This window comes from Felis catus, chromosome A1 (assembly GCF_018350175.1).
Source record: "Felis catus isolate Fca126 chromosome A1, F.catus_Fca126_mat1.0, whole genome shotgun sequence".
Taxonomy (NCBI): Eukaryota; Metazoa; Chordata; class Mammalia; order Carnivora; family Felidae; genus Felis; species Felis catus.
In genome coordinates this window covers 115,038,764-115,059,461 of record NC_058368.1, presented here as the reverse complement: position 1 = coordinate 115,059,461, position 20,698 = coordinate 115,038,764, and the positions used below count along the sequence as shown (strand labels likewise).

At 46.5% G+C, this 20,698-nt stretch overlaps 1 protein-coding gene across 1 annotated transcript in view; it reads right to left on the bottom strand.

The window, feature by feature from the left end:
• Positions 1 to 11,805: 11,805 nt before the first annotated feature.
• CTNNA1 (catenin alpha 1) overlaps positions 11,806 to 20,698 on the bottom strand; it is a 176,890-nt gene continuing 167,997 nt past the window's right edge. Inside the window, exons 14-18 of the mRNA XM_011282359.4 lie at positions 17,577 to 17,687; positions 16,289 to 16,470; positions 16,065 to 16,170; positions 13,931 to 14,065; positions 11,806 to 13,053 (exon numbers count right to left, since the gene is read on the bottom strand). Of these exons, the coding sequence (XP_011280661.1) occupies positions 12,766 to 13,053; positions 13,931 to 14,065; positions 16,065 to 16,170; positions 16,289 to 16,470; positions 17,577 to 17,687 (822 nt within the window). The 3' untranslated portion in view covers positions 11,806 to 12,765. The remainder of the gene's footprint in view (positions 13,054 to 13,930; positions 14,066 to 16,064; positions 16,171 to 16,288; positions 16,471 to 17,576; positions 17,688 to 20,698) is intronic.

Sequence of the window (20,698 nt, the reverse complement as noted above, 5' to 3'; positions counted from 1 at the left end):
GGGCTCTGGTGAGGGCAGCCATACCAGAGCCACATTGCTGAGCCCACAGGCCGGGTGAGTGGATTGCTACAACTCTGTTCTCCACTCCACATACACACAGACTAGACCTTGGGAGGGTAAAGTTTGGTCTGCACTGTTCTCTTACTGGTCTCTGATGTCCTGGGTCCTGAAGCAGACCCTCTGGGACAGAGGCAGCACTGTGACCCAGGACTTGGGCCCTGGCTGCTTGGCTGTGGGTTCTGGTTACAGCACCCAGCTTGTCATTGACTATTGTCTACAGGTCCAGAAGGAGCCTTTCTCTGCCCTCCCTTTGGGTGCCATCCTGGGAACTGTGGCCAACCAGTATGACCTGGGCTGAGTTAGGAAGTGGTAATGGGGACTGTAGCCACCAGAACTCGAGGTGATGTGACCTCTTCCTGCCAGGGCCTGGAGGCTACTCTCCTCTTCTCCTGCTCCTGTCATGCACTAGGGCCTTATGGCAAGGACAGGATGGAGAGCTCTGACTGGCTGACACCCCATAGGCCCTGGGTTATTATTGCTTACCTGCTCCTCGACGTGGCTGAATCAGTGCATCTATGTTGGAGGATGACAGGGATGGGGAGTGGAGTGCTGGTCCTTGGCCCCCCCTTCCCCCTTCCTTCAGCAAAACTTGGTTTTTATTAATTCAGTTGTTCATTCATTCTTCCATTCACACTGTGTTAGTTAAGCCCTTAGCCCTTGTTAGGCCCCAGGGTTCTGAGGTTGGTAAGCCACAAGCCCTGCTGTCAAGGAGCTCACATTCTGGTGAGGGAGGCAGTCGCAGTGTGACATGTACTCTGACAGGGAAGGCCTGGGTCATTTCGAGCTGAGGAGGCCCCTGACTCTAGTTCGGTGGGTCAGGGGAGGCCCCCCAGAGCCAGTGATAGCCAAGCTGAGACTTGAAGGACACTTGGAGAACAAGCCAGCTGAGGTGGGGAAAGGTTTCAGGCCCAAGGAGCTAGAGGAAGATTTATGGTGAGAGAGAGAGAGAGATCTCCATTTGAGGAACCCACATGTTCAGTAGAGCTGGAAGAAATGATGGTGGGGAGGGGCCAAGTAGAGCCACATACACATCTTGTCCATTGCCTCATCAGTCTTAAGATCGAGGGGGAAGCAAGGAGTGGGTTGTAGGCATTCTCCTAGCTGCTGCAGTCTCATTTGTTTCCTCTTTCATTCTGACTTAGTACTACTCCATCTATAGGACAGGGTGCGAGGTGGCCAGCGGAACAGTGCGGGGAGGGGCAGACCATGACAAGTGTATAATATGATGCCGGGCAGTGAGTGCTAAGAAAAATAAAGTACAAGGGGATAGAGTATCAGGGTCCGTCAGGGAAGGCCTCTCTGAGGACATGCAGCGTGAACAGAAGGAAGCAAAGCAGTGAGCCGTGGGGCATCCAGGGCAGTGCTTTGCAGATGGGAGACATAGTAGAAGCAGGAATACGGCAGGGTGTTAGAGGGAGAGCCAGAGTCAGTGTGGTGAGAAGAGTCAACTCGGGAGGGCAGATACTGCTAGCTGTGGCCAGGACTTGAGGTTTTTCTTCGCGATGGGGCCACTAGAAAGCTGTGGGCCCAGGAGGGACCTGACGGCGCTGACACTTTAATCGGATCCCTCTTGTTGAGTGTGAGAACAGACAGCACGTGGCCCAGTGCGTGTCTGGTGCAGAGCCACGTGGGAGTCGATGTGGTATCATCCGGGGTAATGAGAGAGAAGGCGGTGCCAAGCGCTCAGACCTAGATGTGTTTTAAAGATAGAGCTTACAGGACATGCAGCCTGCCGGCCTGTGACTGAGAGGAAAGAGGTCAGGGGTGAAGCCTCACTCGGGGGGCGTGGGGGGGCGCTGCCTGTGGGAGCCATCGGGACCTGATGGTAGATGTTGTTTGGGCTGGTCCATGCTGAGCAGTCGGCTGGACATGCAAGCCAGGGATGCTGACCTGCATGCAGTCTGCAGCCTGGGCGAGAGCTGGCCCAAGAGGACAGAGCCGACAGCAGTGCATGCCGTGTGGGGGTCAGAAACGTTGAGAGCTGCTTGTTCAACACATCCACTGTCAGAAATCAAGTTATATAAACAAAATTAAATGACATATTAAAAAAAAAGCAAAGGTAGTTTTTGAAAACCAGCAAAAGAGGAGCAGAAGAGCTACATTTAAACCCAAAGAAAGCAGAAGAAAAGGCAATAATATAGATAAGGGCAGAAACCAATAAAAATGAAGATAGAAAGCTAGAGAAAATCAAGGAAATGAAAGGCAGTTCTTTGAAAAAAGAAGACACAAATTATCCATCTCAGGAATTAAAGAGAGGATATCACTATAGACCCTACAGGTATTAAAAGGATAATGAGTGAACACTATAGTCAACACTAGGTCCATGAATTTGACAACTTCAAAGAAATGATGGACTAGTTCCTTGAAAATACTATCTTTCATTGCATTACTTTTCTTGTGCTTCTCTAACAGATTACCATGAACTTCATACCCAAAAACAACCCAAATTTGCTCTACCATGGTTCTGTAGGTCAGAAATCAGACCCAGTTCTTGCAGGGCAAAACCCAAAGTCATCAGCAGGCCTGCATTCCTTCCAGTAGGCGCTGAGTAGGATCCATTTCCTTGCCTTTTCCAGCTACTGGAGGCTACCTTCATCCTTGGCTTGTGGCCCCCGTCCTCCAGCTTCAAAACTAGCAATGCCAGTCAGCCTCTCTCTCCTGTGACACACACAATCTCCTGCCTTCCTTTTCTACTTTAAGGCCTGTGTGATTATACTGGGCCCACCTGGATAATGCAGGATCATCTGTTTAAAATCAGTTGATTAGCAACCCTAATTCCCTTTTGCCATGTAATATATTTATAGATTACAAGGAGGAGGATGAGAAGATCTTTGGGGAGCCATTATTCTTTCTCCCACAAACACAAATTACCAAAACTCAATCAAGAAAAAACAGATAATCATTTAGTCTTATATCTATTAAATTGAATTCGTGGTTTAAAACCTTCCCACAAAGAAATCTCCAGACTCAGATAGTTTCATCTACAAATTCTATCAAATAATAACAATTCTACAGTCTGTTCCTGAATATAGGAGCATCCACTCCCAAACTCATTTCACGAGGCCAGCATCACTCTGATTCCAATACTGGACAAGGATAGGATAAGAAACACCTCAGGAGACCAGTTTTCTTTGTAAGTAATAGGTCAAGGGGCATTGGAGAGGGGAGATCTTGGAGGCAGCATTAAGGACTTGAGATTTTCCTAAGGTGCCTACCAAAATCCTCAGTGCAGAACTCCTCAACAGGATATTAACAAGTCGAACATATTGCAGGGGTTTATCTTGGGAATACAAGGCTAGTTCAACACAACCCCCCATGTTAACAGACTAAAGAAGAAAAAGCCTCACATTCATCTCAGTAGATGCAGATAAAACATTGGACAAAATTAACTATCTATTCATAATAAAAACTCTCAGCAAATTAGGGATGGAAGGAGAACTTTGTTAACCTGATGAAGGGAAGCCACATAAAAACCTATCACAAATAGCAGACATCATGGTCAAAGACTGATTTGTTTCTCCCTCACGTTACAAATAAGGCAAGAATGCCAGTGCCCTCTGCTCTCTTTTTCTCTCCTTTTTAAATATTGTACCAGAAGTCCTGGGCACTGTATTAAGGCAAGAAAATGAAAAGACATACAGAATGAAAAAGAAGAAATAAAACTCTCTCTATTTATGAAGACACGTGATGTAGAAAATCCCATGCGATGTACAAAAATCTCATAGAACTGACGGCGAGTTTAGCAAGAATACAAGATATAAGGTAATGTACAAAAATCAATTATATTTCTGTATACTAGCAAGGAACAATTGAGAACAAGATTTAAAAAAATTTTTTTTAATGTTTGTATTTATTTTTGAGACAGAGCGAGACAGAGCATTGAGCAGGGGAGGGGAAGAGAGAGAGGGAGACATAGAATCCGAAGCAGACACAGCTCGAAACAGAATCCGAGCTCTCAGCACAGAGCCCGACATGAGGCTTGAACTCTAAACCACAAGATCATGACCTGAGCCGAAGTCAGATGCTCATCTGACTGAACCACCACCCAGGCGCCCCTGAAAGCAAGATTTTAAAAAGAGTACCATTTACAGTAGCACCCAGAGGCGCCTGGATTACTCAGTCGGTTGAGCATCTGACTCTTGATTTTGGTTCATGCCGTGATCCTTGGGTTGTGGGATTGAGCCTTGCGTATAGCCCTGTGCTGAGTGTGGAGCCTGTTTAAGATTCTCTCTCTCCCTCTGCCCTCTTCCCTGCTTGAGCTCTCTCTAAAAAAAAATTAAGAAAAAAATGTGTCTCCCACTCACATGCATTCACTCCCTCTCTCTCAAAAATTTTTTAAAAAATACAGTAGCACCGAAACAAATAGGCATAAATCTGGCAATATATGTGCAGGATTTTTATGCCGAAAACTAAAACACTAATGAAAGAAATAAGATCTAAATACAGTTGACCCTTGAACAGTGTGGAGGTTGGTGTTCTGACCCCCGGTGCAATTGAAAATCTGTGTATAAAGTTTGACTTCTCATAAACTTAACTACTAACAGCCTACTATTGACCAGAAGCCTTACCAGTAACATAGCCAATTTACACATATTTTGTATGTTATATGTATTATATATTACAATAAACTAGAGAAAAGAAAATGTTATTAAGGAAAAACCTAAGGAAAAGAAAACACATTTACAGTGCTCTTCATATTTATTGAAAAAAATCCACCTATAAGTGGATGTGTGCAGTTCAAACCTGTGTTGTTCAAGCCTCAACTATAAATGGATTCATGGGTTGGAAGACTTTCCTCCACCCCCCGAATTAATCTATAGATTCAGTTCAATCCCAGCAGGAATTTTTTAGATCTCGAGAGTAGGATTTGAAAATTTACATGGAAATGCAAAGGAATGGGAATAGCTAACAGTCTTGAAAAAGAGGAAAATGTTGGAGGACTCACACCGGCTGGTGTTAAGTCTGACCACAAAGATGGGGTAATCAAGAACAGACCCGTGAATCACAGTAAATAGAAATACACCCACACCAATATAGTTACTGGATTTTTGACAAAGGTACAAAGACATTTCAGTGGAGAAGCGTTTGTCTTTTTGATAAACAGTGCTGAGACAACTGGACAGTCATGTCTTTTACAATGAACCTTGACCTCTACCTGTCTTCTTATTTCACTCAAAAGTTAGTTCCAATCATAGACCCAAATGGAAAATTACAGAACTTTTAGAATAAAACAGGAAAGGAGTCTTTGTGACCTTGAGTAAGGCTAAGATTTCTTAAATACAACCCCAAATGTACAATTCAGAAAGTGAAAAATGAAAACATGAGATTACATCAAAGTTAAAAGCTTCTTCTGTGAAGGAAATGAAGAAAATAAAAAGATAAGCCATAAACAGGGGGAAAATAAGTGTAAATCACATACCTGAAAAGGCCTCATATCCATAATTTATAATCCTCAAAACTCATCAATAAAAAAAGTCAACCCAATTAAAAAAAAAAAAGGCAAGAGATTTGAAAAGACATTTCTCCAAAGAAGATACACAAGTGACAGACAAGCATGTCAAGAGGCACTCACCATCATTAGTTGTTAGGGAAATGCAAATTAAAGCCACAAGATACTATGACATATCTATGAAAATGGCTTAAAATGAAAATTAAAAACCTAAATAAAAAACTTGACACCACCACATTCTGGTGAGGATGCAGCATGATTGGAATAAACACATTCCCCTCGGGAATGCAAAATGATGTAGCGAATATGGAAAATAGTCTGGTAGTTTCTTTTCTTTTTTTTTATTTTTTAATTTTTATTTTTTGAGCGAGAGAGAGAGAGAGAGAGAGAGACAGATCATGGATGGGGGCACGGGAGGGGGGCAGAGAGAGAGGGAGACAGAATCCAAAGCAGGCTCCAGGCTCTGAGCTTCAGCACAGAGCCTGACGTAGTCTCAAAAACCGTGAGATCATGACCTGAGCTGAAGTTAGATGCTTAACCAACTGAGCCACCCAGGCGCCCCTGGTTTGGTAGTTTCTTATAAAGTTGTATACTTTACCGTATAAGATACCAGTCTCACTCCTAGGTATTTACCCAAAATAAACATCTAGGTTTATACAAAAGCTTTACACAAATGTTTATATCACCTTTATTTGTTAAACAAACAAACAAACCTACAAACAATTCAAATGTCCCTCATCTGGTAACTGGATAGACAAACTGGGCCATGCAGGCAGTGCTCTGCAGCAGGAAGCAGTGAGCTGGTGATTGACGTACATTGGAAACACATGATGCTGAGTGAAAGAAGCCAGACTCAAAAGGCTACATGCCACACAATTCCATTAATATGACATTCGAGAAAAGATAAAACTCCAAGGAAATGGTTTGGCTAGGACTTACGGGGCGTTTCTTCTACATTGGGCTAGCTCAGGGAATCTGCAGGGGGATGGAACTCTTCTGTACCTTGACTGTGGTGGTTATGCAACTCTGTGTATTTGTCCAAATCCGTACACTTGTACACCAGAAGTGAGTTTTACTGTATGTAAAATTAAAACTTTAAGCAATAAACATTCAAAACTCATCCTTTACTAATTATCATCTATACTCTTAAGATTACAGCTGACCCTTGAACAACATGGGTTTGAATTGAGCGGGTCTGTTTATGTGCTGATTTTTTCTTTACAAATACAGTACGGTAATTTCCATGTATTTTCTCTTAAGAGAAACATATGTGTTTGTCATATGTGTTTGACATGTGTCATATGTGACATATGTGTTTGTCAACTGTTTAAGGTATGGGTAAGGCTTCCCAGTAGGCTATTAGTAGTTAAGTTTTGGGGGAATCAAGGGTTACAGGGGGATATTTGATACATGGGGGGGGCATTCAGGAGTCAGCTGTACTCACATCTGTCTGTCCTATCTGGGTGGTGGAAATACTACATAACGGTGCCCTCCAGTGCTTACCTTCCCAACTCCACCTTCAGGACATCATGCTGGTGGCTGAAAATCTCATGTGGGTGTCTTTATACCGTGCAATGTAGGAAATACTACAAATCCAGACTTGATTTATTGTTGTGTTGATTATCTAGACTTAAAGTGATCAAGAAAATGTTCATACTGCCTATTAAACCTAAAAGTGGGGCATCTACCGCGTCAGGCTCTGGGCTGATGGCTCGGAGCCTGGAGCCTGTTTCCGATTCTGTGTCTCCCTCTCTCTCTGCCCCTCCCCCGTTCATGCTCTGTCTCTCTCTGTCCCAAAAATAAACAAAAAAAAGTTAAAAGTGGGGCATCTATAGACAGCACAAAAAAATTGATGATGTTGTCTTACAGTATTTGACAGCTATTATCTGATTGAGCAGAGAAGTCATTCATGAACAAGTGTGATTCCATCATATGTTACTGTTGCTTCACCTTCTTCTTGCTCCTTAAGGAAAACAGAATAGCAACCAACTTTCATGGCAGAACTAGAATCATTTGTCTGTGGCAACCATAGGTTGGGTATGGATGCAATTTCAGCAAAAGTCACTGAAAGCCTTTCATGAGAATGAAGTTGGCCATATAAATTTATAGTAAAGAGTATTGTATATTTGGTTATTTGTGAATTGGGTACTACAATCCCTTTGTAGGAGTAAAATGTGTAATAAACAAATGTGTGTATGCAGCCCCTTCCCTCCCCATCCTGGAAAGCTGGTGGTTAAGCATTTCCCAGCAGCCCATGACCTAGGAACCATCACACAAGGAGGTCAAGAGGACCAAGGTTTGAGGCCTGGTCACCTCAGCATTAGAGGTCAAGAGGAGAAGGAGCCGGGAGACAAGATCAGGGCCAGGGATGGGGGACGGGTGTGGGACACACAGGGACTGAGCGTCCCCCAGCATCACATGCCACTAAAGAGGAGGCTGGCCAGGATGGTGTGCGCTGGGGAGAAGGGCGAGAAGTGGGCCTGAAGTGTGCATGGAGCAGGACATGGGACTCAAAGGAAGCTCTTTGTATTGTCCTTGCCTTTTTTTTTGTTTTTAATTTTATATTTGAGAGAGAGACAATGCGAGCAGGGGAGGGGCAGAGAGACAGACAACCTGAAGCAGCAGGCTCCAGGCTTCAAGCTGTCAGCACAGAGCCCAACACGCGGCTCAAACTCACGAGCCATGAGATCATAAGTATCTAACCAAAGTTAGATATTTAACCAAACTGAGCCACCCAGGCACCCCTGTCCTTGTATTAATAACTGTGGGGTCTATCAGATTTTGTCTGCTGATGAGAAAGATGGAGGAGGAAGGAAATCCTGGGAGGCAGGAACTGGAAGGGAGAGTTGGGCACAACCCTTGAGTTGGCCAGGGGCCCCAAGAGCCCCAAGGACCGGGTGCAGGGATGTGGGGGCGTGAGGCAGCCTCCTGGGAGAAAAGCTGGGGCGGGGGTGCATCATGCCCCTGCCCTGTCTTGTGTGTGGCCCAGAAGGGATGGTCGTCTGAGGCTTTAGGAGTATTAGATCTTGAAGCTCAGAGGCAGACTTTTGTGGATTCGGGAGACGGGCTTCACAACTCTGTGACCCAGTCCCCTCAGCTGTAAAGTCAGAGGGTTGGTAACAGCACCAACCCTTACAGGTTGTTAGGATGAGGCGGGTTGGGGTGGGGGTACTCAGCCCGTGGCAGCTTCTCTCTTCCCTCAGCGGGGTTGAGTGATCGTTCAGTGGTGAGAATTAGGTGAGACCTTTGAAGTGCCTGTCGGGGGCCATGGGGGCACCGCAGGGCGATCACCAGGCTCTGCAGCCCTATGTGCAGGCAGTGGCCAGGCTGGTGAGGTGCCCTCAGGAAGGGAGCTGGTCAGGTCTTACCTGAGGGAGGTAACCCAGGGTTATGTCTGCCCTGACTGAGAAGCAAGAAGCCTCAGGATGGTGAGGGGAAACAGTTTTTGTGGCAAAGGTGGAGTGAATACCCCCCAAGGAGGCGGTGGGGCAAGTCTCCCTCTGCCTCAGCCTGGGCCATGCAGCTTTAGATCGTGGCCTGTGAGGATTTCCTGGCAGGAAATTTCCTGTGAGGATTTCTGCTGTCTCCTCACTTGCCTGTTTTGTGCCTTCCATTTATCTTCTGCTAGAAGGTTTAAATCAGCGAATGGGTCAGCAGCTCTTTCTCAAGCACGTGCCAGGTGCTTTGCTGGACAGTAGGCTGAACAAGACTGACACTGTGTTCTCAGCGGAATGCAGAGTGGTCCCATGAGCGCCTGTACCGATGTAACAAGGGCTGTGGTGGAGAGGGCCGGGTCAGGGCCTGAGGGAGCGGGGAAAGCTGTGGGCCGGTGTTCACCACTGTGGTACAAGAAGTTTTTAGGTGATACACGAACATTTATTAAAATGTTATCTGAATGTATGCTAGAAAAAAAAATAGCACATCAAGATGATTCCAGATACTGCTTAGGAGGAAGAGAAGTAAGTTCATCTTTTAAAGTAAGTAATGGTATTAAGCCTGGGATGACCATATGGCAAAGGTGATGACCAGGACATGCTTGTGACAGGGGAGCACAGAGGTGTCCCAGGAACCGCCTCCAGGAGGCAGTTGGGTACTTAGGGCAGGGTCACAGTGCCACAGTCTGCCAGGTTCTGCAGAGACACCTGCTTGTTGACTCTTGAGATATTTCCAGAAGATTCCTTTGCTATTAGGTGAGAATGGATAATGGATGTTGGGGGCTGAGGTAGGCTGATGTAAGAAGCTTTGCAGCAGCTCAGATGATAAGTGGGGAGTTGGACTCTGCTGGAGAGCAGTGGATGGGTTGAGGGGGAAGCTGGGATGGGAAGGGGGTGAGGCTGTAGGGCAGCCAGCAGGTCGGGTGATGAAATAACAGGGGACAGACTTAGATCAGAGCTCAGGGTGGAAGAGTTGTGGACTGAAACCAAATGATGGCAACAAAAGCTTTGGGAACGGCCCAAGTGTGGGTCCCGACTCAGCCCAGGGAGGGACTGAGCAAAAGGAGGCCAGTGCCTTATGGGCTCAGCCCTGCTGGCTGTCCCAGGGCAGCTGCTCACTCTGTGACTAGGGCCTTGGAAAGTCAGTGAGGAACAAAATGGATTCCCACCCAGATACACACACTGTGAAGAGAGGGCAGGGTAGGGCATCATCAGAGGAGGTGTTGCAGGTCAGAGAACTTTCAACAAGATGCCTGAAAGAGACCCTAAGGAAGCACAGGGAAATCTCTGGGGGAAGTGCCCTTCAGGCAGCTGGAGCACAAGTGCAAAGGGTGAATGCCAAGAGTTAAAGGCCAGACAGGCAAGAGACCATGCCCATCATTTAGGACTTCAGCTTTTACTGGAAAGGAAGCCTGTGGAACGTTTGAGCTAAGAGAATGACACTATGGGGGACCCATTTATAGGGGTTACTGTGCACTCCCATGGGGAGTGTAGTGAGGAAACAGCATGATAAGGAAAGCTTGGGGGTGGGGGAAGGGTACTGCAGTGGTCCTGGTACAGAGGACTGTGGGAGCCCAGCTCCTGGCATTTGCCCCCGGGTGCTGTCCCTGTCACAGTGCATCTGGGTGGGGGGCGGTCTGTGTGACCAACAAAATACAGTGGAAGTGATGATTTATCACTTTTTTTGAGATCAAGTTTAAAAAAAAAAAGCACTGCAGCTTCCATCTGGTTGCCATTATCTTTTCTGGCTGCCACTTTCTCTGGATCATTCCCTCTGGGGGAAGCCAGCTACCATGTTGTGAGCTGTTGTATGGGAAGGCCCACGTGGCATGGGGTGAGTGAGGCCTTCTGCCAACTGCTACGTGAAGGAGCCCAGAAGCAGAGCCCCTAGTCTGTCAAGCCCTCAGACATTGCAGCTTCATGAGATCCCAAGTCAGACCCTCCCACTAAGCTACTCCTGGATTCTGGACAGAAACTGAAATGAGTGTTGCTTTAGCTACTAAGTTTTGGTGAAATTTTTACACAATAATTCACACAGTGATGACAGCTTAGACCAGGTGATAGTAACAGAAGCAGTATCCGTTGGACCCGCCTACATTTTAAAGAATTCGGACAGCTCAAGTTTCAGATACTGATGAAGACATCCAAGTGGAGAGTTCAAGAGTCAAGTTCTGAGAGAAGTTAGCATTTGGTATTTAAAGCCAGGAGCGTGGTTAAGATCAGAAAAAGCAGAGCCAGAGAGAGAAGCAGCCCAGCTCCTGAGCCCTGGGACTGCACAACTTTGAACAACGAGGAAGAGGAGCCGGTAAGGAGGACAAGACCAAAGTCAGGTGTTCTAGAAGTCAAGTGAGGGGCGTGGGGCGGGTGGGCGGAAGCGTCCACCTGGCCCACTTATATGGTGACATTGATGAGACAAAGAGCCACTGCATCTGGTGGTAGAATAGACGGTACCAGAGTGGTGGGGACATAGCTGACTGGAATGGAAGTGAGGAAGAGGACTTGGGGACTGTGTGCTGGGAAGGGACAGGGCAGCTGTTACCACAGTTATAAGCTGGTAGGACATTTCAGAGCAGACATGGATGGCTCCAGGGTTTTGACCTGCACCTGAAGCTTGAACAAGGGAGTTCCTAAGGAGGGTGAGTCCTTCCCTAGTAGGCTGCCACAGAAACTACAAGGCCACGCCCACACACCTCACAGCCTGGAGCCACAGGTAGTTTCCCGTGTTGGGTAACACTCTGCCCTGAGCACAGGGATACCAGCAGGGCTGGGAGCACCACAGATACTGTGGGCAAATCTAAGAGATGTTTAATGTAAAACCCAACTCCTCTGGGAGGCAAAGAAAACAACTTTGGCCTCTTAGACTTGGTTTCATAGTGGACTTTATTGGGAAAAGTTAGTGTAAAAAACATTCAGATTAATAAAATTTAAATAAGACAGTAAAATTATACCTCATAGCTATAGTAATCGCTGTAGTAATCACAAATAAGGTAAAGTCTAAATTATTGCCTAAGCAAACACTATTTTGTCAGGCTTCTGTTGCAAAGCCCAAGGCAGGAAACACTGCAATTACTAGAAGTGAGCCCAATGATGAATTTGCATTTGAAGCTGAGGAAAGGGAAAAAAAAAAGCATGTTCTGATTAGGGCATCACAACATTCTAGTCTGAAAAAAAGCAACTTTATTAATGTCCTGCAGCAGAGTACATTAGTAATTGTAACCAGGCATTAAAATTCTCATTTCATGTCATAAAGAGAGTAATCAGTTTTCTTCATGATACATTACGTTTTACTGAGCTTCATGTGGCTTGTCCCTCCAAGACCTTTCTGGGAACGTTCCTTCTCCCGGCACACCTTCCTAAGATGCCCAGGTAGTTTACACTGGAACATGTCTGGTCATGTGATACCAGCCAACTCCCCCCCCCTCCCTACGCACCCCCCCCGGAACCCAGGACTTGGTGGAGGCCCCCTCACTGAACCCAGGTTGACTCCAATACGGCATCTCAAACCCCAATGCCACACTGAGAACTCAGTCAAGAGTATCACTAACAAGTTAATGTGAGTTTCTCTTTGGTTATGGAATTTTTATTTTTATTTAACCTTATAAAAATATAGCTAGAAATAAGCTCCTGAATTCCAAAAGTATTTTTAACCAATTTAAACACAAGTATTCCTTGCCAAAAATTCACCACCTGGCCAGGTTTAAAATCTGCCTATTTCTCTGTGGAATCTAACATCAGTGTTCTATTTAGCAAATACATTTGAGTGAAGAGCCGTGACTGATCTTTAGAAGCCCCAAAGAGTGGGGGCAGCTGGGCAGGGTGGCCCTAGATGCTGTCCATGGCTTTGAACTCGCTGAGGGCCTGCACAGGGTTCACATGCTTCTTCTGAGATGCCCGTTTAATCTTGGTTTGTGTCTCATCCTGTTTCTCTCTCTTCACCAAGGGCTTTTTCTCAGGTGCCTTCATCTTCCACGAAACAGCTGGAAGGTTGAGGGAAGCCATACCCTGAGACTTCTGGTATTTGGTGGAGGCCACATAGGATGCCTTCACCGTCTGCACTACCGCGTTCATCAAGTTCTTGGCAGCCTGGATCAGGGACATGGCGCTGTCCACCTAAGAGGCACAGACGGGGCAGTGAGGAACACAAGTCTGACCTTCAGCCCCGTGTGCACCAGGGGCCTAGGCAATAGCTGTGTTCCTGATTAGCTCTGCCAGTGGCTACTGACCTTACCCAAAAAACCTGAAAATACATAGGTTTCAGCCATTTGGAAGTAAAGGGAGTAGAATCAAAAAACATAAGGTGCCATCCCCCCCTTTCAACAAATCTTTATTCACTCTAGGAAGCTGGAGGAAGATGGTCTCTTTCTAACTGATTGCAGAGCTGTAACCACCAGCACTGACGAGGATGCTTTTTCAGTCATGATCCGGGGCATTTCCTCTCTCAGTATGGATACAAGCTCCCCACACGCGGGGGCACCAATATGCCCCACATACAAAGTAGTTCTTTGAAAATGAAATCCCAGGAGATTAGCAGAAGCTACAGGGAATCTATGGAGCCCAGCAAGTCAAGCAAGACATCCTCTTTGCCCTGCCCAATGTGACAAGGGGTCCAGAACTGTGGCATGGGGAACGGACAAGGGAAGAGATAATACTCAAATGAGAAGGGTGGAGAAAGTCTAAGAAAGCATATCTATATAATCTTGGCATTTTTGAACAGGTTCAATTCCTTTCTGGGGGAAGAACAGCAAGGAAGGTAAAAATACTTTATCCCAGCAAGAGGCCAGCCCTGTAATGGCTCCCAGCCGTCACCAACTGCACCATGCCTAATAACACTGCAGTTCAGCAGGGCACTGCCACCATGGGCTCCACCACAACACACTTTCCCAGTTGCTGGGCAGCTAAGGAGTGTGTGCGGACAGGAGGCTACTTTCATTTTGGAAAAAGGCCAGCATATTACCAACAATCACTTCGTTCCATGGATAAAACTTACCCCAGAGACAACGAGCTCTCCACCGAGATTCTGTACCTCAGCCTTGACTTTGCTGCAGATGTTGAGCTGGTGGCAGTAGAGGGCGATACGCTGCAGGTAGGCCAGCAAGTCCTGCTTGCAGGCTGAGTCGGGGCACTGAAGGAAGAGCAGCAGGTTCAGCCCTGAGAGTTCCAGGCCCTAACACATCCCACCCCCAGGTGCCACCAACATGACGCCTCTCTCCTTGCTGGAGTAAAGGGCAAGAGACATGAGTTATCCAGCCCTAAACTGCTCTCTGCAGGGCCCATGCCCCTCAAGGTGAGAAAAAAACCTCAGCAGCAAAAGCCTGGTTCTGGAGACAAGAGTGCTTGGAGCTACATAATAACTATCCGAATAGCTCTTCTGCTAGGGGCGCTTTATGTGGTCAAAACTGTGATGAAAACTATAAACATCTGATAAAAGGAAATGTTCACTTGAGGCAAAGATGGAGGATGAGTAAACCAAAGTGAGAAAAAGAATACCTGGGGATGGTGAGGTCTTGACCAGTCACAGAGAAACTCAAGGGCAGCCCAATTCCTGTCTTGCTGCCTAAGCTCAGGGTGACTTTAGGAGGTTTCATCCCAACATTGAAATAGAGCACCTCTCTCAAATGTTTACGGCAAATGCTTCCCTCCTGTGAGGCTGGAGTGCAGAGTCAGCAGGTGGTATAAAATAGGCCTACGGACCATGCTGGAGCTTCTGCATTTTCTTCTAAGAAGCTACTGAGGAAGCACAGAGCCATATCTGATCTGCACGTTAAGATGATGCTACAAAAAGATGGTGTTGGTGGCTGTGTGCAGAAGGGAGTGGATGGCAGCATCGGTGGGGACAGGCCACAGCAGTCCAGATATAGGCCGTGGAGGTTTGGGCTGAACTGGTGGTTGCAGAAAGGAAAACACTGGATGTTGTCACAATTAAGTGTGGCCAGGAGAAGCACCAGGGCTTAGTCCTGGATTTCATGAAAGAGGTGAGTCAAAAATGGCTTCTAAATCTTTGGCTTGGGTGGTGAGGAACCACTACCATTCATCCTATAGCCTAGATGCTTCAAGGAAAAGTGGCTGATGAGGGGTGGGGAGGCGGGTCTGGATCTGTGGAGAAAAACTATAATATGCAAACACGGTCCCCATTGGTAAATCTTAGAGCATCCAGGGAAATGTGCTGTAAATGAGGAAATAGGAACCACATTTTCTGACAAAGGAAAAGAGACGAAGGCTCAGTGGTTAAGAACAAGCAGTGCACCCAATGTTTACAGCAGCATTTTCAACAATAGCCAAAGTATGGAAAGAGCCTAAATGTCCATCAATGGGTGAATGGATAAAGAAGATGTGGTGTATATATATACAATGGAATATGACTCGGCAATCAAAAAGAAAGGAATCTTATCATTTGCAACTACGTGGATGGAACTGGAGGGTATTATTATGCTAAGGGAGATTAGAGAAAGACAAAATTCCTATGACTTCACTCAAATGAGAACTTTAAGAGACAAAACATGAACATAAGGGAAAGGAAACAAAAATAATATACAAATAGGGAGGGGGACAAAACAGAGGAGACTCAAATATGGAGAGCAAACTGGGGGTTACTAGAGGAGTTGTGGGAGGGGGGATGGGCTAAATGGGTAAGGGGCATTAAGGAATCTCCTCCTGAAATCACTGTTGCACTATATGCTAATTTGGATGTAAATTTTAAAAAATAAATAAATAAATAAATAAGAACAAGCAGTGCAGAAGTCTATCTAGGCTCATTCAGTGTGTGAGGATCCACAGAAGCAGCTCTTGCCCCAGGCTGAAGGTCTGCAGGAAAAGAGAGAAGCAATAGCATTGCACAGTAATGACTGGCAGGACACACATATCTGCTCCAAAGAGGTGCTCTAATGCAAGTTGGTCCTGCCTGCCTGCTAAGACATGGCAAAGAAAAAAGAGGAATTCAGATATCCTTAAAAATCTATGTTGGTATTAACCAAGCAGGTTGACGAGTTAAGAACAGTTTTAGAGAGGAGCAGAGTGCTGTGTTCCAAGAAAAATCTTGTCACCACCACCTTGGGATGGACCTGGCTGGGCTCCCTCAGTCCCGTGATGAATTCAGGAACCCAAGAAGCAAGCCTGTCACTCACGTGGTCTGCAATGGTTCTGCCGAGCTTATCCATCCTGGATCCCGCCTCAGCAATTTTCTTGGCGGCACTGATCACATCTGATGTATTTTTGAGCGGTCCTTTACCTCTGACAAAAAAGCATAAGGATCATTGTATGTAGCTGAAGATGAACAGAAAAGTAAGATTTTCTGCAAGTAGCCTAGTGCTCCCCTCCGTGCAATTGGTGGGGGGCGGGCACGGCTCACCGGGTGAAGTCCGTCATCTCCATCATGATCATGCACATCTGCTTGGCCAGCACGATGATGTCATTACCACTGTCGTCCCATTTGGACACTTCAGCATCCAGCTTGCTCTTTTCTTCCTGGAAGCTGGCCACCTGTTCTGCAATCTTTGCTTTTTGCTCCTGGGGAAGCTGAGCCATGATCGCCTGAAATCAGAAGCACAGAAAGCTCTTACATAAAGAGAATATGAAGTTCTCACAGTGCATTAGCCACAAATATTTCTACCAAGCAATCTATGACACAGGTAGGATAATACTTTAATAGGTTTCATTTTGCCTAAAGGTCCATTTCTTCTTATTTTGAGAAGTTTACAGCAGCCTGAATTTCCGACCCACTTTTAAGTTTTTGTGTGGAGGAAAACACAGTGTGAGGGATTAGAAGGCTAATAGGGAAGGTTGGAGATCACACCTGTATAGGAACAGAACCTGCTTAACTTAATTCTTTAGAATTTTATCCTCTGCCTGCTGCCATGGGGAGAGGACTTAAGAGAAGGGGCTGATGCATGGAACCCTTTGCCTTGTGGGTCCTGACTGGGCATTTCCGGTGCTGCTACTTTTAGTTACTTGACATGGCATTTAAACCTTATCAAAGCAGCACCTGGAGGCCTGGTGCCCACCTCAAGGTCCACAGACTCCTAAGCCTTGGGCTTCTCCCCACTCAGCTTCCCCAAGTGCTCATGATGGAGTGGGGCCCAAAGCAAGGATGCATTCGCTGTTCAAAATAATTTCTAAGGAGGGGAAAAAGACTCCATAGAAATATTTCTTGGCATCCTCCCAAAAACATAAATGCTATTGATTGAAGATTTAATGACTCAAATGAATGCAATGGCTCTGAATGATTTTCTTGAATGTACCACTGTTGTTTTTTTTTAACCCATGAATAATTAAATCGTTTATACCCATGGTAGCATTGATATGGGCAAAGACAGCAATCTTTTTCGAATTTCACAATCCTTTTTAACAAACATTACATTGACTGGATCTAGGGCTTTCCTGATGCAGGGCTCTGTCATAAACCAAAGCCCCAGGGCACAGCTGAGGCACAGTGCCATGTTCTTCTCTGCTCCCAGCTGAGGAGACATTCTGGAGGAACCTATATCTGACTAGCATGTGCCACAACTTAGGTTAACTTGAGTCCTGCTGCCAGAGAAAGAGTGGGAAAATGGTGTTCTCAAAATCAAGAGTGTTTTCCTGGAAGAGAAAAAGCCAAATTCCCAGAGGGACAGGGAAAACAAGTCAAACTTGTCCCTTACCCGGGCACTCTGGCCAGCAATCAGTTGATCATCTTCTGTCTGGACACTTGTCCTACTTCTGACATCAAAGTCTTCTGTCTCGAAGTCAGAATCATCCAGTTCCTCAGGGGTCTACCATCAACACAGAAAGTACAAGTCAGACACAACCCTGGGCCTTTGGCCTTCAGCTATTCCAAGCCTCTGGGCCCAATGTATGAACACCCAGAATTCTGGATTTTCATGTGCCATGTTCCAGCGATGTAGTTAAAATTCTTTGTCCAAGACCGTGGCCTCACTAATGCACATGTGGGGTGTCTGGTCCCACAATCACCAGGTGAAGGTACCACATCAACAATTCCCAAAGAGTCTAGGGCTTGCTTTATGGGAGGTTAGGGCTTCAACTTTCACCAGAGTCAGGACTCTATTTGACATAATGTACTCCTCTAACACTTGTATCCTAACACAAAGGTGAGAATTATCTTGGGTAGAAAAGGTACTGTAGTGAAAAGAGAAGTACCAAACATTAGCAGATTCTTCTAACCTTCTCATTTTATGACAAAAAGAAAATTAGTGAATGAACTCATGCTAGGCTTTCTCTTAGGATACTGCTTTGAGGAGTACAAATAGGCAATGTATTTTTATGGTTTTTTTTGTTTGACTTTGATCAAAGCAAAAAGAATATGGCAGGTGAGGTCTGAGTATATACCAGAGGTCCTGAATACCAGTCCCAGCTGTTTGCTTTAATTATGGAATAAAATTCTTATTTTGCACAACCTCCAGCCTCCGATGATTAGCTGCTGACTTGAAACATAATGTTGTCTTCTGGAAGTTATCAGTAACAGGGCAGCAGGCATAACAGCTGGGGTTGGCTCTTGGCCCAGCTGGCCGGCCTGTGACAGGAGGGCACTGAGGGGAGTCCCTCATCTGCACCAGGACCTAATCCAAGCCCAGCCCAAGGGCTCGCTGTGAGGCTCAAAAGAGAGGATGGGTGAGGAAGCATCTGGCCTGGCCAAAACTATCTTGGGTTTGTACACATGCAAAGGCTGAGCCTTTCCCTCAATGGGATGAGGTAAGGACAGCGGCAGTCACCCCAGGCACCAGCAAGCTGGAAGGAACACATGAATGCAAGATCCTAGAGTTTCTCTGACTTGGCAGTGTGAAACAGTACACCACCCTGGGCCATTTAGAATGGCCTGTGAAGGAGCGTTCTCCAAGGAAGGCCTCCTGATAAGATCTCTGCTTCTGTTCCACCCTGGCTAGTCCATCACAGACCAAAGAACTATTCTTGCCAAGAAAACCAAATACATTCTATTCTTTCATTCTGAGTACGTGTGTGCCAAGTACTGTTCTGGGCCTTGGAGGTACAAAATGACTAACACAAAGATCCCTGCTCTTGCATATATTCTAAGGGGAGAAATGACAATAAACAAAATGAGAAGGTGAATTTTATGAGACACCAGAAAGCGATCAGTGATACAAATCAATAAAGCAGTAAGGATTGTAATTTCATATGGGTGGTCAGGAAAGGTTTCCTAAGAAGGTGACATGTGAACAGGGAGCATGGGAGGTACCTGGGGGAGGAGTGTCCTGGCAGGAGGGAGTCACCACAACCAAGGCCCAGAGGCAGGAGCTCACCTGGGGAATCAGATGAGCAAGGAGGCCATGGCAGAAGGACTGAGCTCACTGCCCTCAGGTTATAGGATCAACTACAGCCCCAGAAGAACAGCAGCAGATGAAATTCTAGAAGGCCTTGTGGGCTAGTGTAAGGACTGATGCCAGCCACAGCCAGCCTGTGGAGGGTGCTGAGCAGTGGATAACATGACCTAACTGAAACTTGAAAGGATCACTTGGGCTGCTCTGTGGAGAGTGAAACTAGGCTTCAAGGGATGAGAATAGGGAGGCAGGTACATGAATCCAGGTAAGAGATGCTAGTGGCCAGGACCAGAGTGGGAGCAGTGCTCAGATGCTCTATTTATTGTGAAGGTAGAGGAGATGTGGGAATTGAGACAACAAGAGGAATCAAGGGCAAATCCGAGGTTTGGGCCTCAGCAAGTGGAAGGTAGGTTGCCATCTACTAACCCATGAAGACTGGGTGGAGGAGGGTCGGGGTGAAAGATTAGCAGATGCTTGTTAGGTAATCCAGTGGCCGGAGAGAGCAGGCAAAGTAGAAGGTTGTGTGTGGAGCTCAGGACAGTCACCCTGGATGTTTTCCCCAAGGGAATGAGGACTGTGTGAGAAGAGAAGAAGCCGACAGCTTTGCTACCAGACATGCCACTGGTAAGGAGCTGAAGAGACGAGGACAAAGCAGACTAAGGAGGAGGAGGACGGATGGGAGAAATGCCACTGTGCTGTATGCTGTACATGGGCAGAGACCTGGCAGGGGGCAGGCGGGATGTCCAGACCACCTCCACACCCTAAGGAAACAGCCCCAGGCCCCATGGGGGGGCGGGGGGGAGGCGAGCAGGAAGGTCTGAAACATTCTCGGATGCTAGGGTTGTGGGGCAATGCTGCCTGGTTCTGGGACCACAGTAGGGGCAGCTGCCCTATTCTACAACCAGGCTTAGCAGATGGCGGATTTCAAGAGAATAGGATTGTGCAAAGCCATATAAGGAAGTGAATGGGGCAAAAGAGAGTCTACTAACTAACCAGAGATGCAAAAAGCTAGAAAAGGAACAAAGCAAAGACAGGCGTGGTTGGGTAAGGGTGACAGGTGAGGAAGACTCAGAGGACTGTCACATTCTGGACAGTGGGGGCTGCAGAGAAGGACACTGGACACTGGAAATGACAAAGAGCAGGTGTGACTATGGAAGGCAAGCTGAGGTAGGAGGAGGACAAGACACAAGACTGAGAGGCTTGGGGGATGGAAGGATGATTCTTGAATTCAAATAGGAATGGAGTCCAAGTGCACAGCAGTAAGCCAGGGCCTGCAGTGTAGCTGCCTCGCAGGCCTCAGTTGTGCCCTGGCTCTAGCACACGCGGCTGTGTACGCCTCTGCCAGGGCTGTGGCCATCCTGGTGCCCAGCACAGCTACCCCACTGCCAGGCCCTGTGCTGGGCACACTATCTACATTATAGCTAATTAAAACCATCAACCACTAGCACCTCTGTTTTAAGAGGATGAGGAGGCACCTGTTCACAGACACA